Source organism: Heterodontus francisci, chromosome 30 (assembly GCF_036365525.1).
Source record: "Heterodontus francisci isolate sHetFra1 chromosome 30, sHetFra1.hap1, whole genome shotgun sequence".
Taxonomy (NCBI): Eukaryota; Metazoa; Chordata; class Chondrichthyes; order Heterodontiformes; family Heterodontidae; genus Heterodontus; species Heterodontus francisci.
In genome coordinates this window covers 36,496,493-36,521,341 of record NC_090400.1, presented here as the reverse complement: position 1 = coordinate 36,521,341, position 24,849 = coordinate 36,496,493, and the positions used below count along the sequence as shown (strand labels likewise).

Genomic DNA, 24,849 nt, shown 5'->3' with positions numbered 1-24,849 from the left:
ATGCGACAGCTAATTTGTGCAAGCAAACAGAATGATATATGATTTCAACAGAACAAAAATCAAGTAAGTTTTACAGTGGACAGGTGATCTATTCTACCAGATTACTGCCCAGGTAGTAAAGTTAATAATTGACCCCACTATCTCTTTAAATTAAAAAAGATAAATAATTAACGTCGATCACTCAATACAAGGCCTGTCTTAAATTTAATGGAAGCATCCCATCTCCATTATTATGAAGAATTCAATGGATATTTTTGGGAAAAAAGCAATTTCTTTTGCAAGCATAGGTAGACACCAAACACATTAACCGCACTGCAGGCTATCGCTTGGCAGTCGCCTCGTGGCATATTTTGCCCAGGTGCTGGTGAAGCAAAATATAAAAGGCAGCAACAACCCCCCAAAAAACTGCATTGATCAGCAAGTCAACACTTATTACACATTTTTCTCTTATTCAAAGCTTACAGTTTTCTGCTGCTTCATTTAAAAAGGCACCAATTGTAAGCTTCGGAGCAGAGCTGAGCAAGAGAAACACCATCCATATTTTAAAGATCAGAGCGCAGTTTATGCAGCGAGGATATATATATATATATAAACACAAGCTCCCATCCAGACGCCTGACTGCATCAGTCTTTTTGATTTCGTGAAAGCCTTGGTTAAGAACCAGGTCCTGCGGGACACCAACAAAAGAGAAGATAATTTAATTAGTCGCAGTTAAGAAATACCAATCTTGGATTTTAAGAGTTTGAAGATGGTAAGAAGGAAAGCCCCTCAGCTACACAATATCATGTTATATATATCCATCAGATGCGGGCTCTTATTTTCATGTTTAGGGTCGCATAAGTGTCATTGTCAGATGAGGCAGAGAAAGAATTAATATAAAAACAGAAAGTGCTGGAAATTCTCAGCAGGTCAGGCAGCATCGGTGGAGAGAGAAACAGAGTTAACGTTTCAGGTCTGTGACCTTTCATCAAGAGGGGGGCCCAAGTTTGTAAGAGGCTCACACCACTTAAAGCAAGCCTGCACTACTTAAAGCCAAGTTGCACCTCTTAAAGGTGAGGCGGATTCTAGCTGCAGCAGGGGCTGGAAGAAGCTGGGCAACAGTGTAAGAGCTTCAGGAAGGACCTGAAATGGTTCAGTAGGCAAGAGAGTGTGTCCCAGGTTTTCTGATGCTACGCTGGAGTCACTGGTTCAGAAGGTGGACCAGTGCAGAGAGATTCTATTCCATCTGAAGGCAGTGGGAGCAGGTGGTTGTGGTCAGTCAAAAGTCTGGTGTTGAGGACATGGAGGCAATGTTGCGAGAAGTTTAATGACATCGCATAATTGATCAAGGTCAGCGAATGCATCCTTACACGACAAGTTCTACCATCTGCACCACTGGACTCACACATGGCCCCAATCACCACACCCCTTCACTTGCAAAGTAGCAATCTATAGCAACCACAACTCAAAGCTCACATCCATATGCTTCAACTTACCCTCAAAAACTTAGCACTGCTGGAAGTTGCACACTCACATCTCACAGCTTCCACATACTGCCAGCTATTCAACTGTAGCAGGCACATAACCCAAACACATTGCAACACACTCACTGACACACTTCCCTCCTTTTAGTAGGACAAGGTGGCACATAATAGATAGCAGCAGCAGCAATAAACTGGCTGACTGTGCTGGCCCCCATGGAGGAGATGGGGATGGGGATAATTGGAGCTGCCATCAGTTAGACAGTGACAAATGACATTGCTGAAGTCATCCGGGATGATAGTATGTTCCTGCCTTATGCACCTTCTCAAATTCCACTTCACCCTCATCCCACAATCTGATATGATACATAGGCTGCAGATGGTTACCTCTTGCTTACCTTCGACACCCCCCTTCACTCACCCCAACCCTCCCCTTGTTCATTTATACTTTCAGATACGCATGAACTGCCACTTGGCCAGCCAGTGGTGCCTGAGGCTGAAGGGCTAGAGGAAGAGCAACTTTGAGGAAGAAACACAGTCACTTGATCTGACAGCAGCAGCTCAGGTGGTGACACTGTACGTACGCCAGAGGGTAGTACAGCAGCGGGATCTGCATGTGATAACTCAGATGGGGACTTCATTGGGGCAGCCTACAGGAGAAGGCTGATGGACATGCACAACAAAATGCTTGGTTCATTGGCAGACCAGCTAGAGAGCCTGTTATCACTTTGAAAGGTCATGGAGGAGTCTGGTGCAACTTGGCACAGGGCTTCGGGCAGAGTTTAGAGCTCATCCTTTCCAATGTGTAAGTGATGCCAACTCCATGAGAACACTTGTGGACTCAGCTGTGATGCAGCGTCAGTAGGCAATGTCTCAGCTTCCATTGCAGCACAGAGAGAAGCCACCCAACATCTGAGTGCTGTAGTGAAAACTCAGACTGCTTGTTGTCATGCAAGCCCAGCTTGGTACCATGAAGCTCAGACTGCTGCCATCAAGGCTGCAGATACCAGGGCTCAAAGGGGCATGCATTGTCTCACAGCAGTCCAAGAATCTATCCCCCAACAGATAACTAGGATTGCTGAGGTGCCGCCTCAGAGGAGTGGCAGCAGCTATGTGGTGCACGAGCCTGCTGTCCTCTCTCAGGATGAGAACATTCATCCTCCCACCACTACCACTCCACCAGTTGCCCTTGCTGTTGCCTCTGAGGCAGCCCAGACTCCTGCTGTCCACGCTGAGATGGTGCGGTCTGAAGCTGGGCCCTCAGGGCCCAGAGCTTCTCGAGGGCGTCCTGCAGGGTCATCTGCAGTGTCCCCCACTGAAAGTCAGCAGCCTTCCACCAGCCATGCTGCGGCTGCCGGACTAGCACTGCATAGGAGCATTGGGCCAGGCAAAGGCACGCACAAGGGAATTCACAAGGGTGATTGGTTGAGCATTGTATGGCATATTGGATGTGTTGTTGGCAGACGTTAGTATGGAATGGTTTTTTGTGGTATCTTTTATTTCAGGATTTCTGGTCAAGTGAAGGCTGTCATAGAGTCATAGAGTTAAACAGCACAGAAACAGGCCCTTCAGCCCATCGTGTCTGTGCCGGCCATCAAGCACCTATCTATTCTAATCCCATTTTCCAGGACTTGGCCCGTAGCCTTGTATGCTATGGAGTTTCAAGTGCTGTGATGGTCCGTAACAGAGGGATGGTAACGTGGGGACGTGATGAGCAATGGGGATCTCAGAACTAATTCGGGGAACCGGAGTCTGATGATCGGCTCACCGACAGCCCCACAAGACCGTGGATGTGCCGGCTGCCTTCTCCCCTCCTCTTTCTCCTGAGCAGGTTGCTGAAGCCCTGGTGGCAAGGGCTGTGCCCTCCAAAACCCAAGATTGTGGAGGTTGCAGCAGACCACCAAGCATTGGGACAACTGCTCCATCGAGTATTGGAGGCTCCCTCAAGCAGTGCACACAGTGAAACCATTGCTTCAGGATGCCAATGGACTGTTCTACAACATTGCAACATGGCTCTCATTGTACGAGCAGTGGCGGTGTGATGAAGTCGGGGAGAGGAGTTATCAGCCACGTGTACAGCTGATAGCCCTGGTCATCGAACAGCCACCCTCTGGTTCAACATCGTGGCTGGAAGATGGTTGGAACTGCAGAGTGGCGCAGGATGAAAGCACCATGCCTACTGACAGGATAGCAGGAATTTACCAGCATGATGGTCGCACACCAACTGCACATTGAATGAGTGGTATCACGTGCGGTTTTGACTGCAATACACAAACTGCAATATGATAGTAATATCACCTGCTCAGGCTTGGAAGGATCCATTGGCATAAAAATTCAGGGTCTCAGTCACCTTGAAGGCCACTAGTAATGCCGTCCTCCCCATACTCTGAGACTGCAGGTCCAGTTCCAAGAGGTGGCCCAGTTCTGTGACCACCTCCTTGGTGAAGTTCAGCTGCCAAACATACTGCTGCTGGCTAAGGTGTAGGTAGCAGAAATGTTCCCTGAAGACATTGGGTGGGTACAGCCTCCTGCTGAGAGACCGTTTCCTCCTCCCTCTTCAAGCAGCTTGTCTTCTCTGCCGTCACTGTTCCATCTTCCCCTTATGCTGCAGTCCAAGCAGTACTGCAACTATAGACCCCAGGACTGGGAACAAGTGGTGTGCTCAAAGGTCTTTCAGAAGCACACAAGTGTTTCCAAATGTCCAGCACCAATCCTTGCTGACTTTTCATAACAACTGCAACAACCTATTACTTCCACTAACACTGCAACAGCAAGTAGACAGTCAAATGTAACTCACCTGCAAGGTAGATGGTGATGCCTTTAAATAGTGCCAGTGTTGGAGGGGGCCCCTCAATTGGGTTTTATCTCAAACAGCTTCTGTAGTGCCAAAACTACTGGCACTAAGGAGCCGAATTTTGTGACTGGAGAATTCCATTCATAGAACAGGTTGGCTTTGACTTACCATCTTCTGTATGTGTTTTGGGTGGAAAGTATTTAGTGAGGATCATTTTGAATATTGGTAGGTTTACAGAATTTAGAACACTTTCTATAGCCTTGAATGCTCTGAGTTATAGTATTTCTACTTTAAGACCCCACCCCCCTCACCAGACTTTTCTAGTTTGATACATTTTCTATTGTGAAATGCCACATTGTTTGCAACTTTGATTTTAATGTTTTGTCATTCAATTAATCTTTCTCATACTATAATTTGTTACAAGCATCCAAGCCACCAATAGTATATTTGCATCTCAACTTGGCAAAATCATTATCATAAGATTTTTGTACTTGAATCTACGATTGTAAGTCACCAATCGTTTTCTCTTTGACTTGTGGTAACCATGTACTGTTATCATATGATTAGAAGGGGTATAATCAGATTTGTGAATCACATTCCACAACATTGAAGGTAAACATTATACATCAATTTCAAACTGAAGCATTAACAAAGTATGTGCCCGAAAACTGGTCAAACTCTTGGCCCCTGAACAAGCCGGGGACCCAACTTACATCAAATCCTCTTGGAGTTGTCTGCTGTTTTGGACTACGTAATTTCAATTTTCAATTTGGTCATTCAGCAAATTCATGGGTGGTGGACAGATATGATAAATAAAACATACACCAATTAATGAAACTCAGAATCCTGAATGTGGAATCATTTACTTGGTCTAAACATTGAGATTAGTTGTGATTCAATAATGGGACATTACATTGAAGAACAGTGACAGGAATGCAAAGATACTGTACCCAGATTCATAGGAAGAATTCTTACCTTGGTTATCATCCAACTTTCCTATTGTCTCAATCTGTTCCACCAAATCATTCGAGTTCCATGTGCTCATTCCTAGCAGAAGAGCATTTTTACCTTCCACCACCTCCTCTGCAAAAATAGATGATAATTGGAATGAAAACTGTTATTCATACTCATTGTAATGTCATTCAGTTCCATCATGGAATTGTTGTTCGTAAATGTCATTCAACTGAATAGGTTTAGTTCCCTGTTTAAAATATTCAAAGATTCAGAAGTCAGATTAACAGAAGAAAGTTCAAAGCATTTGCAGCTGCACAACACAGCTTAATGGATCATAACGGAGAACAATCTGCAGGACCATGTGCCATTTAACAAAATTATTATAATTAATTCTTCACATCATTAATGTTTAAAGTAATATAATATATAATATAACACAATGCAACTCAATGCCTGCAATCTTCAGCTTACTGTAACATGGTTTTGTCTCAAACAGAATAAAAAAAACTGTTTATAAAATGTTGACTGCTTTGTAGTTTTGGTATCTACTGACAACTGATATCAGCAGATGGTTGCACAGCACCATTTTATCACTTACTTCATAGATGCTAATTATATTCAAGCCATAAACTTATCTGTAACACCAACATTATAGCAATAAGTAAGTGATCTGAAAAGAAACTCGAGTTAAATAGCTATAAATAACTATCATTACTCTGAACATATTTAAAAAGCTAATGTCCTTTCAAGAAACTTTCAGAGCAGAATCGGCTGTCAGGAACAACCTACTTTGGACCACAAAAGTAAAATACTGCAGATGCTGGAAATCTGAAATGAAAACAGAAAACGTTGGAAATGCTCAGCAGGTCTGGCAGCATGCATGAAGAGAGAAACAGAGCTGACAGGCTGAATTTCCCAGCCCTGTGATGGGAAGTTTGGAGATGGGGAGCTGGGACAATGGTGGGGAGCTGCATTAGGATGGCTCCCCAACGCATTCCCACCCCCAGGGAACTTTCCCAGGGGTGGGCTGGGAATCAGATCAGCTGCCCGCCAAGGCCCTAATTAGGAGCAATTTTGCGGACTCGGAGCAGCCTTCTGCCATGTGCAGAGGCCGCCAGCTCAATGGAGGCAGCCTCCCTGCAGCTGGAGATGCCATGCCCCAGTGACAGCTCCACAAACATGAAAGGCCACAATCGCAGTCAAATCTGATCCAGCAGAGGGGGTTTCCCATCCACTCTGAAGGGCTGACTGGCTTTGTCCCTCATCATTTTTACATTTCATCAATGCCTCCGAGAGCGCCTCCATATTGAGGTGCCCTCGCAGTCCCCGGCCTGCCTCAATAGCACCCAGCTTTCTCGGTGGGGCTGTCAAGGCTCCAGAGCTTCTGGTCGGGCCTGCAACATTGAGAGCTCAGGCGCCATCCTTAATAGGACAGAGAACATGGAGGCAGCCAATTAGGAGGCTGCCTCCCGGAAGATTGTGCCACTGGTCTTGCTGCTGCCAGGTGCTGGCTCGTGATCCCAATGTCGAGATCCTGAAACCCATGGGAAAATCCAGCCCGATGTTCCAGGTCACTGATTGTTTGTCAGAACTGGAAAAAGTTAGAGCTAGAACAGATTTTGAGCAAATACGGAGACAAAATATGTTGCGGGTGCAGGAGAGATCAAAAGGGAAGGTCTGTGATAGGCGGAAGGCGAGAGTGTGTAAATAACAAAAGGGATGATGGTGCAAGTAAAAGGAGATAGTAATGAGACAAGCAACGGAATAAAAGATGGAAATAGCAATAACAGAACCATTATCAACAACTGCTGTCCAAAATAAATGACAGCCGTGATCATGAACTGAAATTGTTGGAATTCATACCAAGTCCGTAATGCTGTAAAGTGCCTAATCGAGAGATAAAATGCTGTTCCTTGAACTTATTGAGTTTCAGTAGAACAGTGTGATAGGCAGAGGACAGAGAGGTCAGAGTGGAAGTGGGGCAGAGAATTAAAATGGCAAGCGACCGGAAACTTGGGGTCATGCTTGCGGGCTGAACGGAGATGTTACACAAAGCGATCACCTAATCCATAATTGGTCTCCCTAATGTAGAGGAGACTGCATAGTGAGCAGGATATATAGAATACTAAACATGAAGGAAGTACAAGTCAATCTTTACTTCACCTGGAAACAGTGGTTGGGGCCCTGGACAGTGGTAAGAGGGCAAGTGTTGCATTTCGTACACTTGCATGGGAAGGTGCCATGGGAAGAGAAGGGGGCATGGGGATTGAGAGTGGACCAGGGTGTCACAAAGGCAATTGTCCCTTTGGAATGCTGAAAAAGGAGGGGAGGATGTCTTTGACGGTGGCATCACGCTGGAGGTGGCGGAAGATGATCTGTTTAATGTGGAGGCTGGTGGGGTGGAATGTGAGGACAAGGGCAACCCTATCATGGTTCTGGGAGAGTGGGGAAGTGGGGCAAAATGGAACAGACACAGTTGAGGGCCCTGTCAACCATGGCGGACCCGATTCCTTCGTTGAGGAAAAAGGAAGACATATCAGAAGCACTGGTACGGAAGGTGTCATCATAACAGATGTGACGGACAAAGAAACTGGAAGAATGGAATCGAGACCCTAAAAGAAGCAGGGTGGGAAGAAGTGTAGTCAGGTAGCTGTGGGAGTCAGTGGGCTTATAGTGGATATAAGGTGGGCAAGTTTATTTTAAGAGAAGTCAGAGGTAAAATTTCAAAACAATTATCAGATAAAGCTTATATTGACTTTTGTTAAAAAAGTGGCTCTGCACTTTTTAATCAAAGGGGTTCTAATTGACAATGAGAGAGAGCAAAAAGACATACTGATCACCTATCTGTGTTTTTTTGTATGTTCTAGAAACTTCAGAAAGTGCATTAAGCTGAAAGAGTGTTTAACAGTATTTTAATTTAAGCTTTTTTTTAAAGTTTTCATTTTGAAGCAATCTGCCTCAAATTATCATCAATTTTTACAAAAAAGGTTAGCGCTCAAATTACTGACAACTGTCACACAGAGGAAGAGGAGGAGTCAGAAACAGGAGACAGAAATGGAGCTCCCAAAATCCCTGGTTTTCCTACGTGCAGCGGAAATGCAACAAGGTAGGGTTTATACCTGCCATTATCCCAGGATGCTGGTCTCTTTAGAAATCCAGGGAATAGCTCACCGGCAGGAGGACAGATACACCAGGGGCCAAAGAAAACTGAGGAAGAGAGTGATCCAGGGCACACGCTCCATACTTAAGGGCCTGTATCAATGTAAAGGGGTGAGCATGCTGTGATAATGAGGAATGCAGTGGCAGCTGCAGAGAGAAGGAAAAAGGTGAGGCTGATGTTGAAGCGCTTCTGCCAGAAATCAGAGAAGCAGTTGTTGGAAAAGCGGGGAAGAAGCCATCAAATGCAACAGCAGACCTCATGTTGGAGGAGGTGGCTCTGGCTGTAAAGAGTATCATAATCACCCAGTATGTTTCTGTTGTATTTGCTGAACAAAGATTGGAACTTTATCCAGTGAGTGGTTAGAACGTGGAACTTGCTATCATGTGGTCTAGTTTTTGTTTCATTCATTCATGAGATGTGGGTGCCAGCATTTATTGCCCGTCCCTAATTTCCTTTGAGAAGGTGGTGGTGAGCTGCATTCTTGAACCACTGCAGTCCATGTGGTTTTATAAAGGGAGTTCCAGGATTTTGACCCAGCAACGGTGAAGGAACTGCAATACATTTCCAAGTCAGGATGGTGCGTGAATTGGAGGGAAACTTGCAGGAGATGGTGTTCCCCTGCGCCTGCTGTCCATGTTCTTCCAGGTCAGAGTTGTCCAACATCCAGAATCTAGCCTGCCAAAGGTTTCGATCTGGCCCGCCAATCCAGTGTGACTGACAGAAGGCTGCCCATGGCTTTGCTTTGATTGATGGCAGGATCTCTGGGACTGGCCAATAGCTATTGGAGGAGGGACGTAGCTGGGCTCTGGTTGACAGCTCTCCTATTAAAGTGTACGTCAGGCGGAGGGGTAGGTAGAACCTGCGCCTGACAGATGGCAGATGCCTGTCTGTGATTGGTCACTGTCTGTAACTGACAGCGGGCTGCCTAGGTGGGGTGAACGCTGATAAGCGGTACATGGCGCAGGCGTTGCGATCGGCCACCCCTGCTGTTTTCGGGCAGTTTAGGGAGTGTGAGTGAATGGGAATGGCTGCGGTGGGGGAGAGGGAGAGAGAGGCCATGGAGAGAGTAGGAAGTGGGCCAGCACACAGCCAGAGGGGGTGGGGGGGGGGGGGGGGGGCAGGGCGGCACTGAGGGAGCACAGAGTCAGGCAGCCTTTTAAACCAGCACTGGCCTGGGAAGGAGAGAGGGGGGCAGTGTGGGGGGAGAGAGATAGATATGGGGGGGAGACAGAGAGGGGAAAGAGGAGGGGGGAACAGAAGGAGGAGAAGGGGGAACAGAAAGAGGAGAAGGGGGAACAGAAAGAGGAGAAGGGGGAGGGGGGACACAGAAGGAGAGAGAGAGGGGGAGAGAGGGATACGGGGGGTTTGGGGAGAGGATGAGTGGTGACAGAAGGAAACAAAGGGCAAGAGAGAGAGGGAGGAGAGAGAGAGAGGGAGGAGAGAGGGGTGAGAGGGGGGAAAAGAGAGAGGAGGAAAGAGGGGTGAGAGGGGAGGGAAGAGGATACAGATGGGGGAGAAAGAGGGAGGAGAAGGGGGAAAAGAGAGGGGGGGAGAGACAGTGGGAGAGGGAGGGGGAGGGGGGCACAGTGGGGGAGAGATAGGCACATAGAGGAGAGGGAGAGGGGAAGACGGGGGGGGCGGCGAGAGAGGGGAGTGGAGGGGAGAGATGGACACGGGGGGTGGGGGAGAGAGAGAGAGGGGAGTGAGATGAACACAGTGAGTGAGAGAGATGGACACGGGGGGAGAAAGAGGGAGGAGAAGGGGGAAAAGAGAGGGGGGAGAGACAGTGGGAGAGAGAGGGGGAGGGGGGCACAGTGGGGGAGAGAGAGATGCAGTGGTGGAGCGATGGACACATAGAGGAGAGGGAGAGGGGGAGACAGGGGGGCGGCGCGAGAGAGTGGAGAGAAGGGGAGAGATGGACATGGGGGGTGGGGGGGGTGGGACGGAGAGAGAGAGAGAGAGGGGAGTGAGACGAACACAGAGACGGGAGCGAGAGGGGAGCGAGATGGGCACAGAGATGGGAGAGAGAGCGGGAGAGGGATGAACGCAGAGAGGGGGGAGAGAGAGTGAGGAGAGAGAGAAATGGATGCAGAGAGGAGGCAGAGAGAGAGAGGGGAGTGAAACGGATCAAGATCATTCCTGACAGATGGACATCTATCTGAATACTCCACATCGCTACATCAAGTGTGTGGGCAGACATTGACTACTTGTGCACGCAAGGTATCTCACTAAATTAGTGTTTAACATAGTGATGAGAAAGTAAGTTAATAAATTAATCTTCTCATTTAAAGCTTGTTCATAAAAATGCACATCTTTTGTTATTTGGATTGATAGTAAGAACAATTTACAAAGCCTTTATCATTCCGAAATTTGCTCACCAGCCCTCTATGTAGGACATAAATTGTAATGTGTCCCCTCACGCGAAAAGGTTGGACACCCCTGTTCTACGTGGTAGAGGTCGTGGGTTTGGAAGGTGCTGTCAAAGGAGCCTTAGTGAGTTGCTGCAGTGCATCTTGTATATGGTACACACTGCTGCACTGTGCACCTATAAGGTGGTGAATGGGGTACCAATTTAAGCAGGCTGCTTTGTTCTGGATGATGTCGAGCTTCTCGAGTGTTGTTGGAGCTGCACTCATCCCGGCAAGTGGGAAGTATTTTGTTACACTCCTGACTTTGCCATGTAGATGGTGAGCACACTTGGGGAATCAGGTGGTGAGATACTCAGTGCAGCCTCTGACCCGCTCTTGTTGTCACAATATTTATATAGCTAGTCCAGTTAAGTTTCTGGTTAATGGTGATTCCCAGGATGTTGCTGGTGGGGGTTCAGCAATGGTAAGTAATGCCATTGCATGTCAAGGGAAGATGGGTAGGTTCTCCTTTGTTGTACATGGTCATTGCCTGACACTTCTGTGGTGCAAATGTTACTTGTGATTTTATGATGCCTAGACTGAATGTTGTCCAGGTCTTGCTACATGCAGGCATGGACTGCTTCAGTATGAGGAGTTGCAAATGGAACTGTGCAATCATCAGTGAACATCCCCACTTCTGACCTTATAATGGAGGAAGTGTCATTGATGAAGCAGCTGAAGATGGTTGGACCTAGGACATTACCCTGAGGAACTTCTGCAGCAATGTTCTGGGACTGAGGTGAATGGCTTCCAACAACCACAACCATCTTCCTTTGTGCTAGGTATGACTCCACCCGTGGAAAGTTTCCCACTGATTCCCATTGACTTTAATTTTACTCCTCGATGCCATACTTGGTCAAATACTGCCCTGATATCAAAGGCAGTCACTCTCACCTCACCTCTGGCATTCAGCTCTTTGGGCCATGTTTAGATGAAGGCTGTAACAAGTCCTGGCAGAAACCAAACTGAGCATCTTTTTGGTGAGTAGGTGCCCTTTGATAATACTGTCAATTACACCTTCCATTACTTTGCTGATGACTGAGAGTAGACTGCAGGGGCAGTATTTGGCTTGATCAGATTTGTCCTGCGCTTTGTGGACAGGACATACCTGGGCATTTTTGTCAGGTAGATGCCAGTCTTGTAACTGTATTGAAACAGTTTGGCTAGGGACGCAGCTAGTTCTGGAGCACAAGTCTTCAGCACTACAGCCAGGATGTTGTACGGCCTACAGCCTTTGCTGTATCCAGTAATGTGAAGGACTCCCAGGATGACTCCCTCCAACTCTGCACCACTGTGACACCATCTCTGATGGGTCTGTCCTGAGACATTACATACTCAGGGATGGTGCTGGAGGAGTCTGGGACATTGGCAGTAAGGCATGATTCAGCGTGTATGTATATCAGGTTGTTGCTTGGCTAGTCTGCAGGACAGCTCTTCCAATTTTGGCACAAGTCCCCAGCTAAGTTAGAAGAACTTTGCAGGGTTAACTAGGTGTGCCTTTGTCATGTCCGGTGCCTAGGTTTGTCCAGTTTTAATCTTATTTGAATTATCTGTAGCAGTTTGATACAACTGAGCGGCTTGCTCCATTTCAGGGAGCAGTTAAGAGTCAACCTCATTGCTGTGAGTCTGGAGTCACATGCAGGCCAGACTTAGAAAGGACAGCAGATTTCTTTCCCTGAAGGGCATTAGTGAAGCAGATGGGTTTTTACGATACCGTGGTCACTATTATAGAAACTAGTTTTTTTATTCCAGATTTATTAAATAATTGAATTTAAATTCCCCCAGCTGCCGTGGTGGGATTTGAACTCATGACTCTGGAGCATTAGTCCAAGCCTCTGGGTTGCTAGTTCAGTAACATTACCATTATGCCACTGTTCAATTAAAGGCAAATAGCATGGATGCATTTAAGAGGAAGCTCTATATGTGCATGGGGGATAAAAGAATAGTAGTTTATGCTGATAGGGTTAGATGAAGTAGAATGGGAGGAGGTGCAGAAGGAGAATAAACTCCAGCATAGACCAATTGGACCAAAAGGCTTTGTTCTGTGCTGTAAGTTCTAGCAAAGACAAAGGGAGGCTGAAAAGCCTTAACATTACAATGTTGTGCAATACAGTGCCATCTGTGAAACTGCGTTCAGATAAAATTATGACAACAGTCTTCTTTTACTTGACTTTCACTGCCAGATTATTCCGCCGGATACTTTGCACATCCCATCAGCAGCTGCTTCAAATCCTCTCATACAAAAGTTGGCTGTGATTTTGAAGTCATTCATCTGGTATCTAGTGACAAGCTGCTATGATGAAACACACAGTTCATTATAGACAAAACCTGGCAGCAGTTTTACAGTGACAACAAAACAAATTCTTGATTTTGCATCGAGTCAGAAGAGATTAGTACCTGTTCTTTAAAATGAGAGGAAATAATGAGAGGAAAATCCGTCACACCAAAAAGCAGTTCAGTAATCGCAGAAATTGAACAGGGTTACACCAATGTACTGTGCCACCGATTTGTATTTTTACTTCCATTCAATAATGCTAGCAAAAAACAAGCTGTCGCGAGAAAAAAGCGAAGGAAGCAGCTTCATCCTCGCACCAATTTTTCATTTTGCTAACATTAGCAGAAAGGAAACATACCCGAGAGGAGCAAGAAGTAGTTTGTGCCTTTAATTTTCTCACAGGCTGAGCTCCAGAATTCAGCTGGCTTGGTTATCTGCTAAGGACAGGCAAAAAAGGATAAACATCTGCAAAAAAAAACTTGATAGGGTAGATACACCATGGGTGAAGAATGGGACTCAGTAGATAGCTCTATCTGAACCAAATGGTCTCCTTCTGTGCCAGAAATTCCCTAATTCCAGGCACTAATTATGCGAATTCAGAATGGGGTGTTTGGGGCCATTTGAGGTACGAACATCATGTTTGCTGAATGCTGCTGGTAGTTTTCTTCTAATACATAAAAAATATTAGCCAGCATAAATGTCACAATTCATGTTGGTCTATACAGTAAGGCACAGCAACAAAAATTAACACCTGTTATCGCAGGCTGTAGACACTGCCAGAGCACATGAAGCCACGAGCAGACAGATGAAGACATTGACGACTGTCATGAAGGTGCTTCCATTGTTAATATTTTTTGAGGACTTGTGTTTAAAAGACTGTGGAAAATACCTGAAGAGATTCTGGACTTGTTTTTTAAAGGGTCACTGGAAGGACACTTGGGACTTTGTTTAAAAACAAACACTTACTAGAAATCACATGTCTTCTGCCAAGTAAACAGCCATAGCCTGATGGACTATGGAACTGTTTGGACTTACAGAAGTCACATGTCTGGGTTTATGGCTCAGGAGTTTTGTTTTTGGATATTGTTTGGAATTCAGTTGGTGTGTATTCTGCGAAGAGAGAAGCCATCCAACGCATCCTTTGTCACCTATTTTGAAAATTTGTCTGAGAATTCAGTGTGATAGCTGAACCCATTGATGCTGCAATTCTCCCAAAAAGCCTGCAAGACTTCCTCTCGACATCTCCTAAACGAACTGCTTCTGAAAAGATCCCAGTGATAACCTCATGTGTCGAGTGACACCCATCTATGTGCACCAGGACACCAGACCAAAAGTCATCTGGAACATGCGGCACAGTGGCGCAGTGGTTAGCACCGCAGCCTCACAGCTCCAGCGACCCGGGTTCAATTCTGGGTACTGCCTGTGTGGAGTTTGCAAGTTCTCCCTGTGTCTGCGTGGGTTTTCTCCAGGTGCTCCAGTTTCCTCCCACAAGCCAAAAGACTTGCAGGTTGGTAGGTAAATTGGCCATTATAAATTGGCCCTAGTATAGGTAGGTGGCAGGGAAATATAGGGACAGCTGAGGATGTGGTAGGAATATGGGATTAGTGTAGGATTAGTATGAATGGGTGGTTGATGGTCGGCACAGACTCGGTGGGCCGAAGGGCCTGTTTCAGTGCTGTATCTCTAAACTAAAACTAAACTAAACTAAAATTTCTTACCCGAGTCTTTTTTTCTTCAGTAATGAACAAGTATTTGGCCAAAGTAGTTTCGTTTTGGTTCTGCAGAGAAAGCTTCTTTATTTTTTCTTTAACCAGTGTGTGTGTCTGCATGTGTGTTGGGTCATTTAGAAGGGAATATATTTATATTTCATATTTCAATTTCAACCTTTGTGTTAATAAGCTTTGCATCTTTATTGAATAATTATTGTTTTATAATAAATTAATAATTTTGTTGTTTATTAAAGAAACCTGGCTGGTGAATTTGTATTCTGAAATGGATAAAATATATAATTGGCGGTGGCGTAGTGGTATTGTTACTGGACTAGTGACCCAGGGTATTGCTCTGGGGACATGGGTTCAGATCCCACCACAGCAGAAGGTGGAATCTGAATTCAATTAATAAATCTGGAATTAAAAAAAAAGCTAGTCTAATGATGGCCATGAAACCATTGTCGATTGTTGTTTAAAAACCCATCTGGTTCACTAATGTCCCTTAGGGAAGGAAATCTGCTGTCCTTACCTGGTCTGGCCGACATGTGACCCCAGACCCACAGCAATGTGGTTGACTCTTACATGCCCTCTGAAATGGCCTAGCAAGCCACTCAGTTGTATCTAACCGCTACGATGTCGATACAAAGGAATGAAACCAGACGGACCACCCAGCATCGACCTAGGCACCGGAAACGACAACGGCAAACCCGACCCTGCAAAGGGGCTTGTGCCAAAGTTGGGAGAGCTGTCCCACAGACTAGTCAAGCAACAGTCTGATATAGTCATACTCATGAATACCTTACAGACAATGTCCCAGACACTGCCATCACCATCCCCGGGTATGTCCTGTCCCACCGGCAGGACAGACCCAGCAGAGGAGACGGCACAGTGGTATGCAGTAGGGAGGGAGTTGCCCTGGGACCTGGGAGTCCTCAACAGCGACTCTGGACCCCATGAAGTCTCATGGCATCAGGTCAAACATGGACAAGGAATCCTCCTGCTGATTACCACCTACCGCCCTCCCTCAGCTGATGAGTCAGTACTCCTCTATGTTGAACAGCACTTGGAGGAAGCACTGAGGGTGGCAATGGCACAGACTGTACTCTGGGTGGGGGACTTCAATGTCCATCACCACGAGTGGCTCGCTAGCACCACTACTGACCGAGCTGGCCGATTCCTAAAGGACATAGCTGCTAGACTGGTTATGCGGCAGGTGGTGGGGGAACCAACAAGAGGGGAAAACATACTTGACCTCGTCCTCACCAATCTGCCTGCCGCAGATGCATCTGTCCATGACAGTATTGGTCGGACGACCACCGCACAGTCGTTGTGGAGACGAAGTCCCACCTTCACATTGAGGATACCCTCCTTCGTGTTGTGTGGCACTACCACCGTGCTAAATGGGATAGATTTCAAACAGATCTAGTAATGCAAAACTGGGCATCCATGAGGCGCTATGGGCCATCAGCAGCAGCAGAATTGTACTCAACCACAATCTGTAACCTCATGGCCCGGCATATCCCCCACTCTACCATTACCGTCAAGCCAGGAGACCAACGATGGTTCAATGAAGAGTGCAGGAGGGCATGCCAGGAGCAGCACCAGGCATACCTCAAAATGAGGTGTCAACCTGGTGAAGCTACAACACAGAACTATCTATGTGCCAAACTGTGCAAGCAGCATGCGATAGACAGAGCTAAGCGATTCCGTAACCAACAGATCAGATCTAAGCTCTGCAGTCCTGCCATATCCAGCTGTGAATAGTGGTGGACAATTAAACAACTAACTGGACGAGGTGGCTCCACAAATATCCCCATCCTCAATGATGGGGGAGCCCAGCACATCAGTGCGAAAGATAAGGCTGAAGCATTTGCAAAAATCTTCAGCCACAAGTGCCAAGTTGATGATCCATCTCGGCCTCCTCCTGAAGTCCCCAACATCATAGATGCCAGACTTCAGCCAATTTGATTCACTCTGCGTGATATCAAGAAATGACTGAAGGCACTGGATACTGCAAAGGCTATGGGCCCTGACAATATTCCGGCAATAGTACTGAAAACCTGTGCTCCAGAACTTGCCGTGCCCCTAGCCAAGCTGTTCCAGTACAGCTACAACACTGGCATCTACCCTGCAAGGTGGAAAATTGCCCAGGTATGTCCTGTAGACAAAAAGCAGGACAAGTCCAACCCAGCCAATTTCCTCCCCATCAGTCTCCTCTCAATCATCAGTAAAGTGATGGAAGGTGTCATCAACAGTGCCATCAAGCGGCACTTGCTTAGCAATAACCTGCTCAGTGACGCTCAGTTTGGGTACTGCCAGGGCCGCTCAGCTCTTGACCTCATTACAGCCTTGGTTAAAACATGGACAAAAGAGCTGAACTCCATAGGTGAGGTGAGAGTGACTGCCCTTGACATCAAGGCAGCGTTTGACCAAGTATGGCATCAAGGAGCCCGAGCAAAACTGAGGTCAATGGGAATCAGGAGGAAAACCCTCCACTTGCTGGAGTCATACCTAGGGCAAAGGAAGATGGTTGTGGTTGTTGGAGGTCAATCATCTGAGCTCCAGGACATCACTGCAGGAGTTCTTTAGGGCAGTGTCCTAGGCCCAACCATCTTCAGCTGCTTCATCAAGAAGTGGGGATGTTCGCTGATGATTGCACAATGTTCAGTACCATTTGTGACTCCTCAGATACTGAAGCAGTCCGTGTAGAAATGCAGCAAGACTTGGACAATATCCGGGCTTGGGCTGATAAGTGGCAAGTAACATTCGCGCCACACAAGTGCCAGGCAATGACCATCTCCAATAACAGAGAATCTAACCCTCTCCCCTTGACATTCAATGGCATTATCATCGTTGAATCCCCCAATATCAACATCCTAGGGGCTACCATTGACCAGAAACTGAACTGGAGTAGCCATATAAATACCATGGCTACAAGAGCAGGTCAGAGGCTAGGAATCCTGTGGCGAGTAACTCACCTCCTGATTCCCCAAAGCCTGTCCACCATCTACAAGGCACAAGTCAGGAGTGTGATGGAATTCTCTCCACTTGCCTGGATGGGTGCAGCTCCAACAACACTCAAGAAGCTCAACAACATCCAGGACAAAGCAGCCCGCTTGATTGGCACCTCATCCACAAACATTCACTCGCTTCATCACCGACGCACAGTGGCAGCAGTGTGTACCATCTACAAGATGCACAGCAGCAACGCACCAAGGCTCCTTAGTCAGCACCTTCCAAACCCGTGACCTCTACCAACTAGAAGGACAAGAGCAGCAAATGCATGGGAACACCACCACCTGCAAGTTCCCCTCCAAGTCACACACCATCCTGACTTGGAACTATATCGCCGTTACTTTTCTGTCACTGGGTCGAAATCCTGGAACTCCCTTCCTAACAGCACTGTGGGTGTACCTACCCCACATGGACTGCAGCGGTTCAAGAGGGCAGCTCATCACCGCCTTCTCAAGATCAATCAGGGATGGGCAATAAATGCTGGCCTGGCCAGTGACGCCCACATCCCATGAATGAATTAAAACAAAGGTAGAGTGGCTCTAGCTGGACCAGCAGCAAGAAATTAACCAGAGTTCTTTGCAAGTAGGTTGCATAGTTTTAACTGGTTAAAATCCAGCTGTACCCCCAATGGAAATTTGGGGCCCATAAACATTCGCTATTACCAACCGTCATCTAAGATCCATGTAGTTGGCTCAATGCAGCTGGTGGGGTCAAAATTGAACCCCATTGTGCCCAATTTACTGGGGTTAGAAAGGCACAATGCGGACCAATTTATTAGAACGATATTGGGCCGGGATATTTTTCCAGTTCTTCCTGGCCGCCACCAAAAACACGACATACTCATGCAGGGTTATCGGGAGCTAATCGGGAAGAGTTTCAGTTTACAGTAAAGGCTCTGTCTCTCCAGGTCACATTAATAAGCTAGGCTTGAAGAACAATCAACAGTGCCTGAAGTGCAACAAACCTATCTCAACTATCAGATTATTAAAAAGACCATAAAGGATGGACTTGGTTCAAATTTTTCATTACCAAATATGTAACCTTGAAGCCACCTTAGCCCAATGACAATTCCCCAGTCCCTCACCAGTCATGCTCATTCCATCTAATCTAACATACACAGGAAACAGAGTCAATACGAGTGAGGTCAGCTCACAATACATTGGGTGCCGTACACCCTTTACATATTTAAATGAGGGGCCTATGCCTTTTTTTGAGGCTTCAATTATAAAGTTGTATAACGAGTGGTGCAGGAGCTGGGCCTGCTCCACTTGAGATTCGGGAGCAGCACCATAAGGTACGTTGTAAATTTTCTGTTAAAAAATGTTCCTGCGGAGTTAGGAACGAAGGAGTGTTCCTTGACTCCATATAATTCTGATCCCATTTTGCATGTTCCATATTGGGCAAACGGAAAATTTTATTGTGCATTTCTCTGTAACTTGGTTTGGAAACTCTTAAATATAGTGACGGGTGGCCATCAGTGTCCACCTGAGAGACATTGGCTGACTAAAACGAAAGGGGGATTTTGGTTTGGAAATTAGGCATTAGATTAGGGTTGCCTACTCCAGATTGCTCACGTAGCTTTTACCCTTTCTGAAGACTCATTCTTTTACAACAAGTAAAGTTAACTGTCCGACATCTCAAGGATAAATATATCTCATTTTATTTATGATATCATGGAAAGTTCTTGCTGACGTAAAGTAGCTTGACTAAATTCAATAGGCTGAATTTTTCCGGCTTGCGCCGATTTCAAAAACGACAAGGTGCACGCGCGAGATGTGTGCCACGGAACTGCTGCGATATTTAGCGCAGCGGCTCACTTAACTGGGTGGGGCGGCCTGTCCCCGCCCACCCCCCGATGATGTGGAGGGAGCAGGCGCTCCATCCCCCGGCAACGGCATCCGGCGCCATTTTTAAAGGGCTTCGAGCCCTTACAAGTATTAAAATTTATAAAGTGAAATGCATGTTAGAGCTAAATTAAAACATTTAAGAAAAGAACGAAGCCCCTCTCCCATTCCCCAATGACCAAACAATTTATTTATTGCCTTCACCCCGCAAAAAAACTTACCTTGCGATCCCGACCTTCCTCCCCCAAGGTTTATTGCCTTTCACCTTCAACCCCTTCCCACCATCCCCTCCACCAATAGCAATTGTTTTCCTTGCTCCCCTGACCTGAAAACTTACTTGCTCCCTCCTCCCAACCAGTGTTCCGCCTTGGATCTCCGAATGGAGATCTGAAGGTGCGGGGGTTCCAGCAACCGTCCGGAATATTGCAGTGGGACAGCCATCATGATGAGGTTAATATTAATTCAGTGATTTAAATGGATTTAAATATTTTAATGAAGGTCCCGTCGCCGAATGGGCTGGAGCCTTCCCAGAGATGTTTCCCCGCCGCTGCCACGACACCAGACGTCGGGGGGCTGGTAAAATCCAGCCCAATCTTTCAATACATTTAACAAATAATGAATGAATTTTAAACTTGTTTTGGTTCCACACTTTCACCATAGAATAAGCAGAATTCACAGAGTCTCTCTTTTATCCAATTTATGAGGTAAATAACTCACTTCTGCCTTCAATTAATGGTGAATGGAGAGCAGAAAACTGGTACAATCACAGTGGCCTCCCACTATCCTGTTCAGCTTTCTTTTCATTGCAGTTGAAAGTTACCCCCGAGATCTGTTTTTTGTACACCCACTGATGTACAAAAGGGACCCGGGACCTCCAGTTGGGCAGCCCACAGATTTTTTTTCAAAAAATATACTTCATTCGTAAAATTTGTAAAAATACATGACGTAACAGTTCAAATTTTAAATTACATGAAATTACATCAATCAGTTTCTTCCAACATAGTTCATGAGGTGTCTCACTACACTATATTTACAATATACATTTGATGTCGAGCAGCCCACAGATTGCGAAGGCCCTGCTGGAGTCTCGAGACTCAGCCAGATGCCAGCGGTGAATTGAGTGCTTTTTATTCTTTGGATGTGGGTCTCACTGGTCAGTATTTGTTGCCTGCCCCAAATTGTCCTTGACAACTGAATGGCTTGCTAGGCCATATCGAGGGCACTTAAGAATCAACCACATTGCTGTGGGTCTGGAGTCACATAGAGGCTGAACTAGATAAGGATGGCAGATTTCATTCCCTAAAGGACATTAGTAAGCAGATGGATTTTTACGACAATCAATGATAGCTTCATGGCACTCGCTATTAATTCCAGTTTTTATTATTAATTAATTGAACTTATTAACTAATTGAATTTTAAATTCTACCAGCTGCCGTGGTGGGATTTGAACCTGTGTCCACAGGGCATTATCTTGGGCCTCTCGATTACTAGTCCAGTGACATTACCACAACGTCATCGTCTCCTCCGTGTGTTGAAGGTCCAGAATTCACACATTCTAGTCATTGTGCCTCGGCCCTCCTACAACGTCTTGGAGTAGAATATTGGACCTCAAATGTCCGGCCCAACTGCATTGCCTCCAAACTGGTGGAGAGCACAAAAGGACCACTTGACAAAAACACTATGTGACTGATCTATCGTCAATGACACGACAATGACCTCAATCCCTCCATGAGACCCCACCTCTATCAGCACATTGAAGAGAAGAATGGTTTAGCGCAGTGGTTAGCACCGCAGCCTCACAGCTCCAGTGACCCGGGTTCAATTCTGGGTACTGCCTGTGTGGAGTTTGCAAGTTCTCCCTGTGTCTGCGTGGGTTTTCTCCGGGTGCTCCAGTTTCCTCCCACAAGCCAAAAGACTTGCAGGTTGGTAGTTAAATTGGCCATTATAAATTGCCACTAGTATAGGTAGGTGGTAGGGAAACATAGGGATAGGTGGGGATGTGGTAGGAATATGGGATTAGTGTAGGATTAGCATTAAAAAAATGGGTGGTTGATGGTCGGCACAGACTCGGTGGGCCGAAGGGCCTGTTTCAGTGCTGTACCCCTTATAAACAAAAAATAATGAAGAAAAGGAAGGAGACCAGTGGAGATGGTATCCCCTCTGGAATTTTTTCATCAACTAGGCCCCATGGACTGACAAAACTGTACATCAACACCATGTAATCCAGATGCATCCCAAGTGCATGGCAGGAGGCAATGGCTATTGCCATACTGAAACTGGGCAACATGACTGTAACGTGGGTAGCTCTTGGTCAATATCACTCCTCTGTACCACTCCTGGAACGTATCAACCTCTGGAGAATCAGCTGTCTTGTTGCAACAGCAATCCCTGGAGAACAGGTGGGATTCTGGCCTAATTGCAATTGCTGCCACCAAGTTTTGGCCTTTGCAATGCACATTGAGGCTGGATTCCTGAGGAATTCAGTGACAGGTATAGCCTTTGCATACCTGGCCTACGACTCAGAAGGATAATCCCCTGCCTCAGAACACTATCCCACTATGGAGGATGCTGACCAATAGGCCACAAAAGTTTACAAGAAGTAACAAACAAACTTCTAGTGAAACACCCCGATCTTCTACGAAGCTTTTGGGCAACCCTAAACCACATCCACGCTAGCCATGATAGATGGTGCACAAATGGAAAATTAAAAAACTCTCCAGTGTGCAACTCTGGTCACCCAGAGCAGAACATGAAACACGTAACACCTCAATGCCCGATTCTCAAATACTAAGGGGGCATCACAGCTATGCACTTGCTACGCCCGATGCAATTATCTGGTTTAACCATCTGAATGGAAAACTATAGTTGTTGCTGTATATCTACATCAGCTGTAAGAAAGAAGAAGCTCCAATTCAGGGACCCCAAGGCCCTAACAGGCCGACTTGGGTCAATTACCTGTACTCCAGTGTACCTTTGGGGCTTATGCAATGCTCACATTGGAACTCATGCCTGCTTTCAGCTGGCATGGGATCTGCTGAGCCTGTAGGTGGTGTGGTGGATGGAATTCCGAGTGTGTTCCGGAAATGAACTAGGCATACCCTGAAACTGGGAATTGGATGAATTTGGACGTCCTCCTGGATCAGATTTTGAATGCAGTTTACATGTGATTGGAAATCCAGCAAATCTAACCTGTCCAAAATCTGCCTCCTCCCCGTCTCCCATCCCACCATGGGTAAAATACCCCTTTACTGCCCCCCCCTAACCTAGGGATTTCATACCCGATGATTGCACAATGTGGTTTATAAATTAGTGCTGCCAAGAGTTTTGCACCAAGAGATTGCTTATCGAAAATTGATGTGCGCTGAGCTTCACAAACAAATTCCTGAAGTGCTATCCCATCAATGAGGTTCTACACAGGGAACACCAAGTTGTAAAGTTTACCCCAGTGATATAATGACAATGCAAATCACTTCCAACAGATTTTCCTCTGTTAAAAGTACTAATTAAAATGATTTTTTTGACAAGCAAGTGTTATAAGTCGAATAGCTCTGGGCTAAAAAGTAAGGTATGATAAATATCTTCACTGCCCAGAGCCATTTGTAACTCAGCCAGCCTCACTTTGTTGAGACATTTATCACATTACAATGCTAGCCATTGATTTCCTTTGCTATTTATAGTAAAATCATAACTGTATTCTTTATACCCACTTTGACATTTTCTCTCAGTATATTGCCCATGCACAAACTGAGAAAAGGACATGAATTTCTACTGATTGTGGAAAGGAAAGGACTGTAACAAAGGACTGTAACAAAACATACATTAGCATTGTCTTGGTATATTCGTCACGGTGTCAGCCGTGGCTCTGTGGTACCACTCTTGCCTTCATTCCCACTTCAGAGGCTTGAATGTGTAGTCCAAGATAACGTTTCAGTGGAGCAGTGAGGGCGTACAGTGCTGTTGGAGTGCAGTCTTTCAGATGAGATGTTAAACTGATGTCCAACTCACCTCTGATCTTCCCTGTGGCAGACAGCAGGGGGATTCCTCTGTAGTTGCCGCAAACGGTCTTGTCTCCCTTCTTGAATACAGTCATGAACACAACGTCCCTGAAGTCCCCTGCAAGCACTTCACATCCCAGATGAGGGATATGTGGTTGTGCAGTTGTGCCAGGAGTGTATTACCGCCATGCTTCAGGATTTCAGCAGGGATTTCGCCTGTTCCAGAGGCCTTCTTGTTCCTTGGCTGTTGAATGGCTTTTTTGACCTTGCTCTGGACTGGGGTAGCAGTGAGACTGAGCTGGATGGGGTGTTGAGGGATGGAGTTGAGGACATTGAAGCCAAAGACAGAGTCTCGGTTGAGGAATTTTTTGAAATGTTCCCTCCAGCGAGCACTGACTGTCACCCTGTCCTTGATGCGTTCTCCTCCATGCTTGGCTCACAGCAGGGTGGCCCTTGAGTGCTTGGACCATCGATCAGCTTGACAGCGCTGAAGAGACTGTGCATGTCGTTGGTGTCTGCAAGTTGCTGCATCTCTTCTGTCCGTTACCCACCATTTGTTTTTGATGTCCCGGGTATTTTGCTGCACCACTGCCAGCCAGAGCCTGTGGGATTTCTGCTTTACCCTGGATGTGTGGTGAAGTTTCCAGTCTGCAAAGGCTTTGCGCTTACGCTCGATTAAGTCCTGTATGACTCACTTCCTCCCAGTGGCTGAAGAGCTCCTTCCGGAGTTGCAGTGCAGCTTTCACCCATCGAGAAGCACCACAGACAAGATCTTCATTGTGCAGCAAATCCAAAAAAAATGCAGGGAACAACACCAACTGCTGTACATGGTCTTTTTCGACCTCACAAAAGCCTTTGACTCTCTGTCAACCACCAAGGTTTATGGAGTATCCTGCTCAAATTTGGCTGGCCCACAAAAGTTTGTCACCATCCTCCATCTATTCCAAGATGACATGCAAGCCACGATTGTCACCAACAGAACCACCACAAACCCTATCCCAGTCAATAATGGGGTCAAGCAAGGCTGTGTCATCACACCAGCCCTCTTCTCCATTTTTCTCGCTGCAATGCTACACCTCACCTCTAGTAAACTACCCGCAGGCGTGGAGAAAATCTGCAGAATAGACTGGAAACTGTTCAACCTATGTCAACTTCAATCCAAAACCAAAATCATTCCATCCTCAGTTGCTGACCTTCAGTTTGCAGATGATGCTTGTGTGTGTGCTCACTCTGAA

The 24,849-nt window shown here is 46.3% G+C and overlaps 1 protein-coding gene across 1 annotated transcript in view; it reads right to left on the bottom strand.

The window, feature by feature from the left end:
• Nucleotides 1-24,849, bottom strand: part of pitpnm3 (PITPNM family member 3) — a 493,326-nt gene that overhangs the window by 399,156 nt on the left and 69,321 nt on the right. The window contains exon 3 of the mRNA XM_068010378.1: nucleotides 5,230-5,337. Coding sequence (XP_067866479.1) covers nucleotides 5,230-5,337 — 108 coding nt within the window. The remainder of the gene's footprint in view (nucleotides 1-5,229; nucleotides 5,338-24,849) is intronic.